Below are 14,682 nucleotides of genomic sequence, written 5' to 3' on the forward strand. Positions count from 1 at the left end.
TGTGTGTGTGTGTGTGTGTGTGTGTGTGTGTGTGTGTGTGTGTGTGTGTGTGTGTGTGTGTGTGTGTCCTACTGAGCTAATCGACCATACGACTGCATGAGTTCTTTTATGCACAGAGCAATCAAACAGTCAATACCATGGCAGCCCTTCAAGCAGAGAGCCCCATCAGTACCTGAAGCAAATATTACACGTCCATAATAAAAAAAAAAGCTGAGCTGGGAAAAAAAGGAAAACCTGCAATGGCAGTTAATCATTTATCCGCAAAGATAAAGTAAAGAAAATAAATAAATGAAGAGAAAGAAATCGATGGTTTGTAAAGGTTTGTATTCTGTGAGAAACAGGTTAACTTCAGCTGAGGTACACGTTCTCTTTTCTAACCCACATTTAATTTGCAAACCATCATCGAAATCATAATCAAGTATAACTCGGTTTATTACAATAATGGTGTAATCAAGATGACTCAATTACCTGTTAGAAATAGGAAATTGGATAACTGGTCATCTGTGGCACATCACTATTTTGCGACCAGCTATAAACCACTCTAGATTTCCCACAGGTACACTACGCCACAGTTCTATGGCTCTGATGAGATCCTTGCTCATGTGTTGACTTCCTCTGGAAAGCGCCACCACCGCTCAGAACATAATGGTCTAAAAAACACAGACTGCTAAAATGTTCACTTTCAATCAAGGTAATGTCTCTTTCATACGAGATCTGTGCTCCTCCATGTCTGATCGCAACAGCGTTCCTCACTGCCTGTTTGTTATTTCTTCAGGACACTTAAAGTGATATACGTTCCTAAAACCAGCCATCCACGCATTTCTTAGTTCATCTGAGCCTCTTGGACCACTTCGCGAGGACTAAAGCTTCAGAGGCTATTTCGGCCCTGATGTGGGAGCTTTTCCACTCAAGCGTACAACGGGGGATGAAAAGTAAAGTGGAAATATAGCCCAATAAAGAGTTGAGCTGTGGGATAGATTGAGAGCCCGGATCTTTAATCTAAAAGGAGGACGGGGGGAGAAAAACACATTAAAAACTCATAAAGAGCATTATTTCAACACAAAAAGCACACAAGCACATGATAGAGGCACCTCTGGGCATTGCAGCCCTCCCTAAGGCCCTCCAAAAAGAAAAAAAAGCACAACATTGGATTACGGATCAACCATTTCAGGGTATTGTTTTAAGAGATACCACGAGAATAAGCCCCAAAGAGATCTGTCTCACTCTCCTCTCCGCTGCATATTCAACATATACGTTTATCAAAGTAATTGTTCGGAGCCGGGACGCTAAGACTCATCTCGTGGGCTTTAATAAAGCAAAACAAGCAGGTTTAATGGCTGCGAATAAGAGTAAGTGAAGAAAGGGGGGAATTGTATAACATTTCAAACCTGAGTCTGGGGAGACAATTAGCATTTGCATATTTGCATGTAGAATTGAAGTCTGAAGGAGAGAGAGAGACGGAGAGATAGGGATAGAGCGGACGAGAAAAAAACCACAGACAAATTAATAGACACAGGCAGATGGACAGACAGACAGAGAGGGGGGGGGGGGGGGGGCATGCGGAGGAGGCTCTTTGAGAGAAAGAGAGAGGGAGAGAGATGAACCTTGTTCTCCTGCTGCTTCCACCCATGCCTGTGCTCCATAATGACACAGCACTGGCCGTCTAATGACACAGTGGATGAGACTAAAGAAACCCCCAATCTCTGTGTGCACAGCAGCACAGCACTCTGCACACGTCGGTCATGTCTGTACACAACTCAGAAATAGTATATTCATGAAGGTGAAAAGAAAGCAGGAAAAATTAGGTTACAAGAGGGGGGAAAAAGTCTAGAATGATTTATTCTGTTAAAATAACAGGAAGTAAGCGAATATACCTGGGACATGGTTTTGTAAAATAAATAAATCCATAACGGATATTCAAACACAGTGCGATGCGTTTTGTAAGATGAAAATATTTATTGATTTTGCACATGGATGATGTGCAAAAACTGAGTTGGCAGTTTATGTATGGAACATCTAAATTATCTGGGAGCAGAGAAAAAAATCCTGTTTATGATCATTAGCATTGACATCAGCGGACCAGTGGAAATGTTATTTTTAAAGCAGCTGTTCTCATTGATTGAAATAAATGTGCTGCTTCTGAAGACTTTATGGAAAATTGCTGTTGGCCACATGCCAGGTTGAAGTGTATTACTCGGCACGCTGGTGAATGGGCAAATGGGAAATCCTCTGTGAAAATAGGGCACAAATAAAAGACTGGCAAAAAGGCAGACAAAAGCAAACAGTAATAATATATAAAAAGGTACAAATGAGGCCAGGGGGAAATTCAATGTAATAAGAGGTACAATAAATTGCGCAGCACCATGGGTCTGCAGTAACATCTTAAGGAAGCCAAGGTGTTCTTCATTCAGCCAACAGTGGAAAGGACAGCCTGTCCCTGACCCAGATAATTCATGACCGTTGGAGAGTGTTGATGGGAAATGGTAAAGAATAAATGAAAGAAAATAAAATGAAAAATGAGAAGATTTGTGCATAGCCCCCGCTAACACAGAGATCCTTTTCTTTTGGGGCCGACGCGTTTCCTTCCACGGTGGACAGAGCACAGCTTCACGTCGGCTGAAGTGTCGGATGAAAATCTCCACTTCCAACAGCGCTCATCAAAACCGACTTAATCACTGCAGTGAAACAAGCACGTACTTTCCTCTCATAATTACTTAATGACGACTGAGACCTTTAACAGATTCTCTTTCTCTGCTCTATCCGTCTATAACCAAAGGAGAAAGCTGACCAGTCTACATCAAGGCTCCCGGGGTCTGTCGGCTACAACAACCGCCTCCATCTGTAAGCGCCGCAGGAAAATGACAGTCATCACTTGCAAGAAATACTGTCATGCATCCCGCAGGATAATGACAGCAAGTAAACGTGCACTGCGGCTTTTATACAGAGCCATTTCCTGGACAACCTCTGGGTTCCCATGGAATAAAACTTTCCATTCATCATCAGTGGAAGTGCTCCAGCCGTTCCTACCCACTCCTGCTCCCTGACGTAACCCGCCTTGCCTCATCCTTTCCTGAAATCATCATTCTCTACCGATGTGTTGACACGTTCACGCTGTCCCCCCTGTTTTTGTTTACTTGAAGAAGGAACAGACCCCAGCGGTTGCTTCGGCACCACTCTCAAAACACAACGATGATTTAAAACCCTTCAAAACCACCCATTCATCCCTCCTGTCATGAAACCTAATATGACTCGAATTGGTCTCTATTAAACGCCATCCAATGACATCCAATATCCCCGTCCCTTCTGATTACATTAGCCTCAGATGCAGACATATAAGAGATATCAGTCAGTTTCAAAGCCGCCTTCGAATCCCTGCTTTGAGGCCGACATGCGCTGCAGAGTGAAACATGAGAGGAATCATCTTTATTGCCTATCCCTGGTGTCACCGGGGGGGCTGCGTGGATTTGAAAGACAACTCCTGTGTTGTATTAAGGGCGGCTGCTGCACACTAGAGGACTTCCAACTCTTGACAGATTTTTTTTAAAAACATGGGAGACCAGAGAAAATGACAGATTCAACCAATTTTTATTCTTATAATCTTCCGAACACACACACTTGAATGTCAGACTACACACTTTCAAGATTTCACAGTGGCGATTCCAGAGACTTTGTCGGAAGGGGGGAAATTGGGTCTAAAATCAGCCTGATTATCCTCTAGTGTGTAGCAGCCTTTAAGCTAACTCAGTTTTGGAATAGGGGAGCTACAATCATTGGACAAGTGTGTTTGTGATCCCCCAGAACAGTGTGGCTCAGCAGCTCCCTGCCCCCAGTCTTGATGCCGCAACATCTAACTCTGCGAGAGCCCGCAAAGTGCTCAGACACATGCTAGTCAGCCGATGGCTGTGTTAGTATCCACAGCAGGAAGGCTCGTAAGTGTTGGCAGCGCTCCTCTAACAGAAAAGCAGGTCGGGGAATTCGGTTTCTTAACTTATCAAAGCCCAGTGGTGGTGAAAAATCTTTAAAAATCTCTAAAAAAGGAGTGTGGATGGCCTGTGGAGACACACCCTGCTCTGACGCCGCGCTCTCCACAGCCTCGGGTGACTGCTGCTGTTATCAAAGACGACAATGAGAAAGGATTTAGCTGCTATATACAGTATATATATCTAGCGTGTGTCTGTATCTTTTATTGCACATAGATATTAGAGGTTATCCACACTTTGCCTCAGGACGCAGAGGTCGCCGGAGTGCAAGGAACAAAAATCGAATTTGATAAAGTCTGACTCTGCGACCAAAGGGAAGAGTCGCACTTCAGGTAATGTCGTCTCCGTACAGTACACAGCCTTCTCACTCAGCTCATGTTCACCAGACGCCATGTGCATGATATTCTTTGCAAGGACATCCTCCTCTCACCATGCCCCCTCTTTTCTTCCTCATACAGCCTTTTCTTCAATGTCCAGACCAACCTTTCCTTTTTGCCAATATTAATCAGCATGTTGTTTATGTCGTTTTAAGGAGCTTTTTCTAAATTAATAGGGACGTTCATGGAGTCTGATGCTTTGGTTTTATTATCCTAACCCATTCTACACTGATGCAGAGCCCCCCCACCCCAATTAATTTTCATTGTAGCGACCGGCAGAAGTAGGTGCACTGCTGTGAGAACATGCAAAACAGTAATGAGGGAAGTTATGAGGTCTGCCTGCTCCCTCATCACCCCATCTATCTCACCCAGCTTCTAATCTGATAAAATCACAGAGTGACTCCCGACATCATACAAGTCACATCTGTATATTGTTAACAACCTCCCTTAATGCCAGCTCCGGCTCTGCAGACATGATGCATCACACATCCACCGTCCTACAACTCCTGACAGGGAACCCCATCAGCTTTCTAAGCTCCTATAAATCCTACGAGAGAAATTTATTGTCTCACTAAAGGACTCTGGCAACCACCTTCTACAGTGAAGTCGAAGCACAAAACAAGCCAGATTATTGACAGTATTGATGGATCATGCTCCACATTGGCTTCACTAGGTAAAGGCTTGGCTGGAAGAATTCAAAAGTAGGCGATGGGAGCAGGAGCACGGGGAGGAAGGATGGCAGCGGAGACAGAGATTGATTTAGGGGAGATGTGGAGGCGACAGCCAATAAGAGATTGTTTTAAATGACAAAAGGACGTCTTTTGTATGGTAATCCTGGACTCTGAGGAGAACCCCCACTGAGACTGTCTATTGTGGAGCAAAATTAGACATACTGGGAACAGTCTAGCAATTTTGAGAGGAACAGTATATTTTGGAACACTGTAACTGCCGTGCAATTAGCCAACTATTTTGAGTCATCTCAAAATGTATAATACAAGCATATTTTGAACTGCACCTAATTGCACACACTCAGAAATATCAGTCCCCTTAAAATGCCAGATTTCTCTAAGATCAATGAATTATTCTCTGAGAAATCAATGAATCTTTCAATGAAAAAAATCCAGAAAACCCTGATCCAGATCAGAACCTAAATGTACGGGATTCCTTCCTGACCCATTCAACATCCCTCCATAGTTTCTTAGTAATCTTGCTCACAAATAAACCAACAGACAAATTGACAGGGGTGAAAACATAACCTCCTTGGCAGAGGTAATGAAAAGTGCTGGGGGTAGGACAATAGTAGTATTTGGGCAAAAGACAAAGAACAACATATTTAACAGATTTAACATAACTGTGATCCAATTTACAGAAAGGCAAAGACGAATGCTGATATCAACAATAAGCCGAAATTTTAAAGTTTGATATCGAGTTGTTTTAAGGGAAAAACCAGATGGCCCCTTTGACTGGTAAACTCCTTATCGTCAGTCTGTGTTTAATTGTTAAGTCATCTGGCATTTCCTGAAAACAGAAGCCTCTGACTCACTGCCAGAAAATATAACTGGTGTTAGAGTAATCAGAACAGTGGCATTAAAATTCCCCCGCCTCTTTGTCCTTGACACATTTCTGTAACAGCAGAACACTTACTGATCAATTACCAGACACAACCTCGAACCCCACAGATAACCATAATTGGCTGTTGTAGCCAAACTTTTAGCAGCAGGCCGCCATGGAAAATCTGTCTGGAGAGAGAGAGGGTCTGATGCAAAATCGAATGTGTTTTTGCCAAATCTTGTTTAAAGATAAAGAGAGCTGTTAAATTAAAGTATAAAGTATTCATGAAGGGCCAGGGCAACCAACGCATGCACAAACCCCAGCGCCCCAAAACACCAATAAAATACATACACCCCAGATGAAGAGGGAGACGGCCCGCAGAGGGTGACAGAAGACAATTCAGTGATGTGTGTTTCCATGAGTGCACGCGTCAGGGAGATATGTTGTGCGTATATACACATGTTGACAACTCTGATGTGTGGGAGTGTGTTTGCTCTGAGACGTGGTCGTACTACGGAGCTATCTGCGCACCTGCGTCCACTGGAGCACGTCTGGCTCTGTTTAGTTAAAGGCTATTCCTATTAATGGACCACAACAGACAAACTCTGTGTGATTTAGCCATAATTAAGCTTTCGGTCATGCACGGCCAATTAAGGCTCTCACGTTCCTTCTAATGGGTCCATTTTATTGCCACCAATACTTCCTCAAGGGCAACGAGACCAACATCTCGACCCTCTGACAGTCGCTCTCGCTCTCACGTGTTTTCTAGACATTTGCAAATAAAAGCATGTTTTCACGCAGACAAGGTACAAGGGACTGGTTTTCTCCAAAAGACTCCAATGATGAAAGAAGAACGTCAAAATAAATGAACAAGTTAGACTGGAACCTCCTGCGACACCATACCCCTGAATACACTCATCCACACCATGTGTTTAAGGGAATTACAGCCCATCTGTGGCACTGACACACTCCTTCACAAACGTCTCAGCAGCCTCCAAACCAACCTCGCTGCCACCGTATTCACCTTATTTTTTTATTTCTGCGACATCCATTCGGTGAAGTCATCCGCTGTGTGGTCAGCTTCTTTTTCTTAGAGGATGAGGACTATTAAACGTCCCTTTATTGATGGACTTCCAAGAAAAACAGCAGGACTCCACCCCCCCATTACTGCACCTTTGTAAACAGGTGACTGAGATCATCCTGCATAGTGGTCTGGAAACATCAGTCCTCAGGCAATAGTAATGAAAGAAGGCTGGAGGAGCACGGCCAGGGCGAGCGTGCCCTTTTCAAGGCTTCGGTTCTGCAAAACAAGACCCTTCGATGGATACACAGTGAAGAGAGAAGTGGCTGCTTTTGCATAGACAGTTTCAATATGATGAGCAGAATTGAGAGTCCAGGCCACTGTGTCATGTGCAACTTAGCAGCAGCAGTGTCTGTTATAAATCGTGTCAATGGACCTGACTTGGTCATCTCCTCCGTGCATTCAGCAGCAAGTTTCCCCAATTATCTGGCTGCTCACAACACCCACTCAACCACAAGCATTTTTTGGTCCTCACTTCCACCCAGCAACAGGAGATGCCACGCGTTAAATGAGGGTTAAAGTTCCGATTGATGAAATGGTCAAATTAAGCAATGCATATCCTATGACATGTCAGATCTCTGCAGCCCTCTAAATGGAGTGTAAGCAAAGGTTAATTGCCAGTCACCGAAAGCATCCACTTGAAATTGCATGTGCAGGTGGCAGGTGGTTCACTGTAAACCTCAGGAATTATGACATGAGGAGCAACATAGATATGGTGAAATATATGGCCTGCTCCATTTCCTTCCTTGTTGGTGACACCAGAGGATCTTTAGAGGTTTCAAATGTAAGAGTGTCAGTAAAACAAAAGTTTTGAATCAGTATTTAGTCAGTACATCTCTTTTGAGTATGTTTCTCTTCGTGTGGTTTAATTGCACTTGCTTTTGGTGTGATAGTATTGCATTAGTCGCCTCTACGCACATAGGAGAACGAGTAAACCTGCTGCAGCTTCCTGAACAGACGCACAACTGGTGGTAAAATACCTCAACGCATGTTACGCCTGACTCCACGACATGACAAGAGAGAAAATGCGAACTCAAAAACAAACGAGTACCCCTTCTTCTTATGACCCTCTCATGGCGCACAGATGCGCAACAGATTCGGTGCGCCGTGCGTAAACGGTGCAAGCAGCAGCATCCTTACCTGTCGTCGGTCTGCCAGTCCCCGAGCAACAGGTCTCGGAACCGGTACCGAGGGGGCAGCGGGAGCACCTCCTTCTCCAGTTCAACCATGGTCTTCCTCCTCCTCGGAGCCCGGAGACACAGACAGAAATGAACGCAAACCGCACCTCCAAACGGAGGAAGTGGACCCCCCAAAATCCAACTCCGCTCTTCTCCCTTCTACTATTCAAACCGTGGATGAATAAAGAACACATCGATAGATCTCATGGTGGCGTCGTAGAGCTCCTTCCCAGACAGAAAGAGCATCAACTTGTCTGTATTTTGGTGGCAGCCGGCACCACGCAGCTCTACTTTTCTCTTCCAGCCGAGGCAACAGGTCGAAGATGTTCATCCGTCGGTGTGCAGGGGGGGAGGAGGCTGCACTTTCCCTGTGACAGCTGTAGAGCAACTGGTTGTCTCCCTCAACATCACCACCAGCAGCAGCGGCAGCAGCAGCAGCAGCATCCTCCCTGGCCGAGCTCCGCATGGGCGCACCGCCTGTGTAACCAGCCCTGGAGGAACGCTGCACTTTTCATTTCAGCGAAAACAAACAAAAGAAAGACAATAACAAAAAACAAAAGACGTTCTCCATCATCATCCGCGCTGCGCCATGAGCTGAATACGGTTCTCTGCTGAATGACAATACAACTGTCACAGATACACACGTGATCACACTTCTGTGGAGAGCTGAGCGCATCTATAATTATTATTACTGCGCACAGAGAGCTGTTTCCTCATTAGATCTGGGATTCTGTTCCGGATTCAGTTTAAAAGAAGCACGCTCTGTATAAATGCTGGTAATTGGCTTGCTGAAACATTCAGGCTATGAGGACACATCCGATTTATTTAGTGCAAGTATTTGTGGTCGTGCTTATTCATTTTCCCAAACACTTAACACGATTTTGCACGGCTTGGCAACTGATCTCTTGAGTGCTGTTCTCCTCTCGCTGAGCACATATATGCTAAATATAATCGAAACACTCAAGCTGAAGATGTTCTACGAGGAAAACACCCTCCTCATAAACAAAACCCTATAACGCATTTATGAAACAATCATCACATAGAATTCCCAGTGAATGTCTAATATTCAAACTCAGTATTATCAAAGCAAAATCCCCCTTATGAATATTTTACTTTGCTCATATTGTAACTAAACAATAGACACTTGTAATTAAGGGCAGATCCACATGAAACTACCCTCATTATGCACCAGACCCATCATCTCTTTTCCTTTTTTTGCTCCCCACACATGTTGTGCTGTGCTGGATATTGGTTTGCCTGCCACTCGGTACATGTTGCAGGTTTAATCTTGGAGCCTGTGGTCATAACAGCGGCATTAATGAAATTCAAATGTTGTGCTTGAGAGGACTGTTGACTCGGAGCCACAGACAACAGGTGTTATTAAAATTAACCTCCCCATTATTAATATTAATCGCACACAGAGAAGCCCCCTGATAAACCAGCACCTCTGTAAACTGCAAACAAAACCTCCACCCAGAGTGTCATATAGGATTATGGCCTGTTGAACCTGTGAGGAAAAACAATGGATGATTTGACACCATTCAGAAAAATGCTCAGGCACTGTGATTCATTTTTTTGCAGTTCAGTGTTTTGGTGCTGTTGTACATTTCAACTCATGTTCCTGATCTGTTATCACATGTTATTTTTACTTTGTAATCTATTTAAAAAAAACTTGCATATCCCTCAGTTTTACTGTCACTTGTTTTGTCTATTTTGCCCCCTGGTGGTCATCATGACAAGCACACACTCCCAAACTGAGCCTTGATGTTCATTTAACTGATCATTGCTGCTGCGCTGCCAGTCAGTGTGTAAAAGAGCACCTATGCATTTATTGATCATGTGCATTTAGAGAGAATGAACTACTTCTGTAATTCGCTCAGCCACAAAAAAAAAAAAACATAATACAAAAGAGGGTTGACAGGCAGGCAAAACATGTAATTTCAAGTGGGCGGGCCTTGCTTTGTAGCCATGGTAACAACAAAAACTGTTGGAGCATATCAGAGGAGATAGTTTGTGTGTTTCAAACCTCATTTAGACCCCATACAGTGTCACATTTTCATAATGTGTACTCTGAGGACAATCTGTGGGGCTACATGAAGACGCTTGTCGTGAAAGTCAATCAGGCTTTTATTCCCTCAGATCAAAAGCAATTTTCCTCACTGCCAACAAAGCAGCTGAGCTGGCACAAAGAATAAACAATGAGTAGAAAACAGTCATCCATAAAAAATGTAATTTAAAATATGTACAATCTTCCAGTCTCTGTTTGACATTTATCTCCATTTAGAGTACGGTGGTTTTATTCCAGCGTAACATTGACGGAGGCGAGAGCGTCCACAGCCCAGCCAGGGTACTGGTCAGGAGACGGAAACAGTCGCCTCATGAATATCCGTATGAAGTCGGGGAAGCGGCCCTCCACGATGCTCTGTCTCACAGAGCGCATCAGGTTGAGCTGCAAAGAGAAATATTTGAGGACACGTCATTATTGAGCCATGTACGGGTCAGCAACAGGTCCTGACAGCATCATGTTCTGATGCCACTTTGTAGGACGGGAACATTTTAGGGTGACGTAACTTTGAGTAAAAGTAGAATGACAGCCCAACAGGACAACAAGGAGATCCCCAAAGTCACCCTGCCAGAGCAGTTTCAATGAGAAAACAGATGGGTACTTTGTATTTTGGAACCAATCTGTCACAAGATGAGATTTGTTTTGATAATTTCAGAGCAGCAAAGCGCATCTGTGCCGTTTCTGTGGCGCACAGAGAGCACTGAGTGATTTAATTGCCGTGAATGAGGAAAAGACAGAGAAATAAGTCTTGGAAACACATTATGAAGCACATTTGGTTGCTATGTGGGACACAAAGGAACTCTAATGAACTGATGAAACACACTTAATGCAGTAGGTGCAGTGTATTTCAGATACATCAGCTGTTTTAACACAAATAAGGAAAACTTTAAAGAACAATACAGTGCTAATTTGAAGTAAATTAATAAAAAATATAAAAGTAGAACAATATTTAAAAAAGTTTCAGACTTTAAATTCCCTATTTTAAATGCTTAAAACTGTTGAAATGCATAGGAAAGGGAAAGTGACCCAACATTTAAAAATATATATATATATATATATATATATATTTTCCTCTGCACAAGAAGCATCAAACCGGCCTCACTAAACCGAGATCGCAGATGACTAATCGAGAATTTTTGATTTGCATAAAGCTGGAGAGGGTTACAAATTTGTTTTCAAAGAGTTTAAATATTCATCAGTCCAAAGTTTAATAAATGCTCTAAAAATGATTACTGTGGCTGCTCTGCCTGGAAGTGGGCGTCCAGCTGAGAGGAGTCCAAGAACACAAAGCAGGACGATAAGTGAGGTTAGAATGAAGCACAGTGTAACAGGCTTAAAATAACCATTGGAGCTGGTTAACAACTCTGTTCATGAGACTGGTGTCTGTGGCAGGGACTTCACGGAGGAAACTATTTTGTTCCAGTTAGATTTAGAGGGGAAAGGATTTTTTTTCTCCATTGGAGTCATGCAGTGATATTAACTTTTCTGCTCAAATACACAGAGCACTTACCTGGTAGGCAATGTTATGAATGGTGATGTGATGCATGGCTGCAGTGTCACTCTTAAACAGAGCATGCAGGTAAGCTCGAGTATGTCTGAAACAGAAAACAGGTACATCATTTACACCTTTCATCGAGTGATCATCGTGAAATCATTGAACCACATATTCAGAGCACCCTTCTCTCACAACACTCTTTATGAGTTGACATAACATTTTCAGCCATGTGAGATCAAAGTTATTATTCAAAGTATTAATAAACCATACATTTATAAACAAATTATGAGATTGAATTATAGACTATGGTCATCTTAAATCACCAAAGCATCTCTTGTTTAGAAGTAATTCAGTTTTGGTCAAGCAAATCTAAATTAAGTCATCTTAGGTACTACGGTGCTTTATAAACATCTAATTCTGAGAATGTTTCGAAAAACCGAAGAGGAGCAACCTACAAGACGCATCGTGTGAGCCAAAGCTTCACTCCGACACAATGAGCTGCTGCTTGTTCTCAGCTTACCTCTTGCAGGTGGGACACTGGCAGTCTGGGTCTATGGGCTGGAAGTCCTTAGCATACTGCTTATGTTTTACCTGGAGAGATCCCCAAGGCACCAAGGCAGAGCCGAACCTCTGCGGGAAAGAGACACACTTGTCTGAAACACAGCTCTCGATATGGAATTATAGCTGCTATGTGACATGAGTGAATAATGACTGTGAGGCGAAGAGAGCTTACTGCAGTGCGGGTGGGGAACACGCAGTCGAACATATCACATCCCAGAGCGACACACACCACCAAGTCCACAGCATACCTGCAGCATGTGGGTAACGCAAGTTCTTATGTCAATAAACAACATCAGAAACAATAAAAACACAGTTATCATGAGGAATCTTACAGCACAGTGGCAAACGTACCCCACACCCATGAGGTATCGAGGCTTTTCTCGTGGCAGGTGGTCAGTGCTCAGCGTGACCATGCGCCAGAAGTCATCCTTCTCCTCTCCTCCGCTCAGACCTCCGATGGCAAAACCAGGAACATCACGTTGAGTCATTTCTAAAAAGGAAGAAGATAATAATGTCTTAAGTACAAGTTTGAGCCATTATCATCAGTGTCTGACAAGCTCATTACATTTTCCTGAAATTTTGTAGAGGGGCTGTATGTGAGAACGAGTCAGTTGCTCCGGACATTTTCCGACCAGCTCCTGTGTAAAATGCTCAGTTTGAGTGAGCCCATGTGAAAATACAGTAGGAGAAAATTTTGAAAAATTCACAGTGAAGCGAGTTGATGACGTTTCTGACATGTGACGGATGCGGAACCAGAATAATACAAATATCTCAGGATGAAAAAGACATTGACATTGTGCTTTCTGCAGCCGAATGTATGGGTTATGTCCTGTCTCTTCAATGCTCTAATCAAGTGCCACCCCTCGCCTGAATGTTCCGGAAATGTTCCCCTGTTGTGATTATTGTTTAGACAATAATCATGCCTCTGACAGTAAATATTTTTGTATTACTTGATTCCACTTCACGTCCTGACACTTTGAACAAGGTTTTTACAATCCAAGCTGCTGACCAGCTGTGACTAAACGTGTCATGTCAAATTTGTAGTTAATGTTGCAATGTTACAAGCTATTTTAAAAAACTGTATTTTAAAGACATTTAAATATGTTTGAAGCTATATCCAGATATGATCCACCTATCCAGGATGCATGTCGATACCAGAGGTAGGTGATCAGAAGTGGAAAAAGGATCACTGCAGTGCAGGATGTTTTACCATCTAGACAAGCTTTGCGCAGCTCTACGTTCAGCCCTCCCTGTATGATGGCAAACAGGTTCTGTTTATCTGGATTCTTATTAGCTGCTATGCATCGGTCCAGCCAGCGAATGGATCTGTGCATGGCCTCCTCCACCCGCGGTCCCGTCACTGTACTGCTGACCACGTCGTCCAGCTGCATCATGATGTCTGACCCTGGAAAACAAACACAGAGACAGATGGAGAGACTGACTGTTAGCTGCTGGGAAACAGAGGGAACGTTTTTTATCACTTAACACTGTTAACAAGTTATGTTACTCTGTACGGACCCAGACTGTTCTGTATGCTGATGGACTTCTCAGGACTGAGGAGGATCTCTTTGCCGTCGTAGGGGGACTTGAACTTGACTCCTTCCTCTGTGACCTCTGAGAGTTCAACAAGCGACACCATCTGGAAGCCTCCACTGTCCTGTAAGAGGAGGGGGAAAGCAACACAGGATTAAAGCACAACAGTATCCATTTTACCTGTGTGTGTTCAACTCTTTATCATCTGTGGTTGATTTATTTAGGAAAGACGCTCACAGTTAACAGATTTCTGTCCCAGTTCATGAACCCATGTAAACCATTGGCTTTCTCGATCAAATCAGGCCCCTGTGTGCAGAAGAGATGGAAAAAACATGTTTAGTAAAGAAAGTTGGTATAAACTGGTGCAGCCATGAATAAAAGACAACAACTCGTAATAAATTCGACATCTTATTATTATTGTTGTTGTTGTGAAACCTACCGGTCTCATGCCCAGGTGATACGTGTTCCCAAGACAGATCCGGCATCCCAGACCGTCCAGCTGATCCACGGTGATTCCCTTCAGAGTCCCCTGGGTCCCGACAGGCATGAACACCGGGGTGCTGACGGCGCTGTGCGGCAGTATGAGCTCGCAGGCTCTGGCTTTAGTCACCGAGCACTCCGCGACGATCCGCAGAGTGAGCGGAGAGGCCGCGGACAGCGCTTTCTTCGCGGACATCTGCTTTTCTGAAGCGGTCGCTGCAGCTCCACGCTCCACGGTCGCGGCCATATTGCTGCGGGCACGTGACGCGGGGCCGCCGCCGGTTGACAGCCGTGCTGACCAATCCGGAATCAGCAATTTTGATCACAGTGCGGCGCACGCCTTTTAGTAAGCCAATCAAAAGGCTTGTTTAATGAGAGGCA

General features: G+C 43.8%; 2 protein-coding genes across 4 annotated transcripts in view; both read right to left on the reverse strand.

The window, feature by feature from the left end:
* The window catches only part of LOC117766351 (potassium channel subfamily T member 2), a 35,105-nt gene extending 26,333 nt beyond the window's left edge, over nt 1-8,772 (reverse strand). For 2 of the 3 annotated variants that reach the window (XM_034593296.1, XM_034593295.1), the window contains exon 1: nt 8,130-8,772. In XM_034593296.1, coding sequence (XP_034449187.1) covers nt 8,130-8,361 — 232 coding nt within the window. In that variant the 5' untranslated portion in view covers nt 8,362-8,772. The remainder of the gene's footprint in view (nt 1-8,129) is intronic. The other variant, XM_034593297.1, reaches the window with a different exon arrangement.
* Nucleotides 8,773-10,275: 1,503 nt separating this feature from the next.
* qtrt1 (queuine tRNA-ribosyltransferase 1) lies at nt 10,276-14,583 on the reverse strand. The gene is made up of 9 exons (XM_034592200.1): nt 14,261-14,583; nt 14,059-14,127; nt 13,807-13,945; nt 13,499-13,693; nt 12,640-12,778; nt 12,461-12,536; nt 12,248-12,357; nt 11,743-11,827; nt 10,276-10,616 (listed from the first exon to the last, which is right to left on the reverse strand). Exons 1-9 carry the CDS (start codon nt 14,546-14,548, stop codon nt 10,464-10,466), a joined length of 1,254 nt encoding a protein of 417 aa, XP_034448091.1. The 5' UTR covers nt 14,549-14,583; the 3' UTR covers nt 10,276-10,463.
* Nucleotides 14,584-14,682: the final 99 nt, after the last annotated feature.

This window comes from Hippoglossus hippoglossus, chromosome 8, assembly GCF_009819705.1.
Source record: "Hippoglossus hippoglossus isolate fHipHip1 chromosome 8, fHipHip1.pri, whole genome shotgun sequence".
Lineage (NCBI taxonomy): Eukaryota > Metazoa > Chordata > Actinopteri > Pleuronectiformes > Pleuronectidae > Hippoglossus > Hippoglossus hippoglossus.

What these genes read in the sequence shown, in the direction of transcription:
- qtrt1 (XM_034592200.1), bottom strand. Translation starts at nt 14,548, where the DNA reads ATGGCCGCGACCGTGGAGCGTGGAGCTGCAGCGACCGCTTCAGAAAAG. An exon ending in ATCACCTGGGCATGAGACCG is followed by an intron (nt 14,128 to 14,260) that starts GTAGGTTTCACA and finishes TTCTGCACACAG; the next exon opens with GGGCCTGATTTGATCGAGAA. An exon ending in GCGCAAAGCTTGTCTAGATG is followed by an intron (nt 12,779 to 13,498) that starts GTAAAACATCCT and finishes CTTCCTTTTTAG; the next exon opens with AAATGACTCAACGTGATGTT.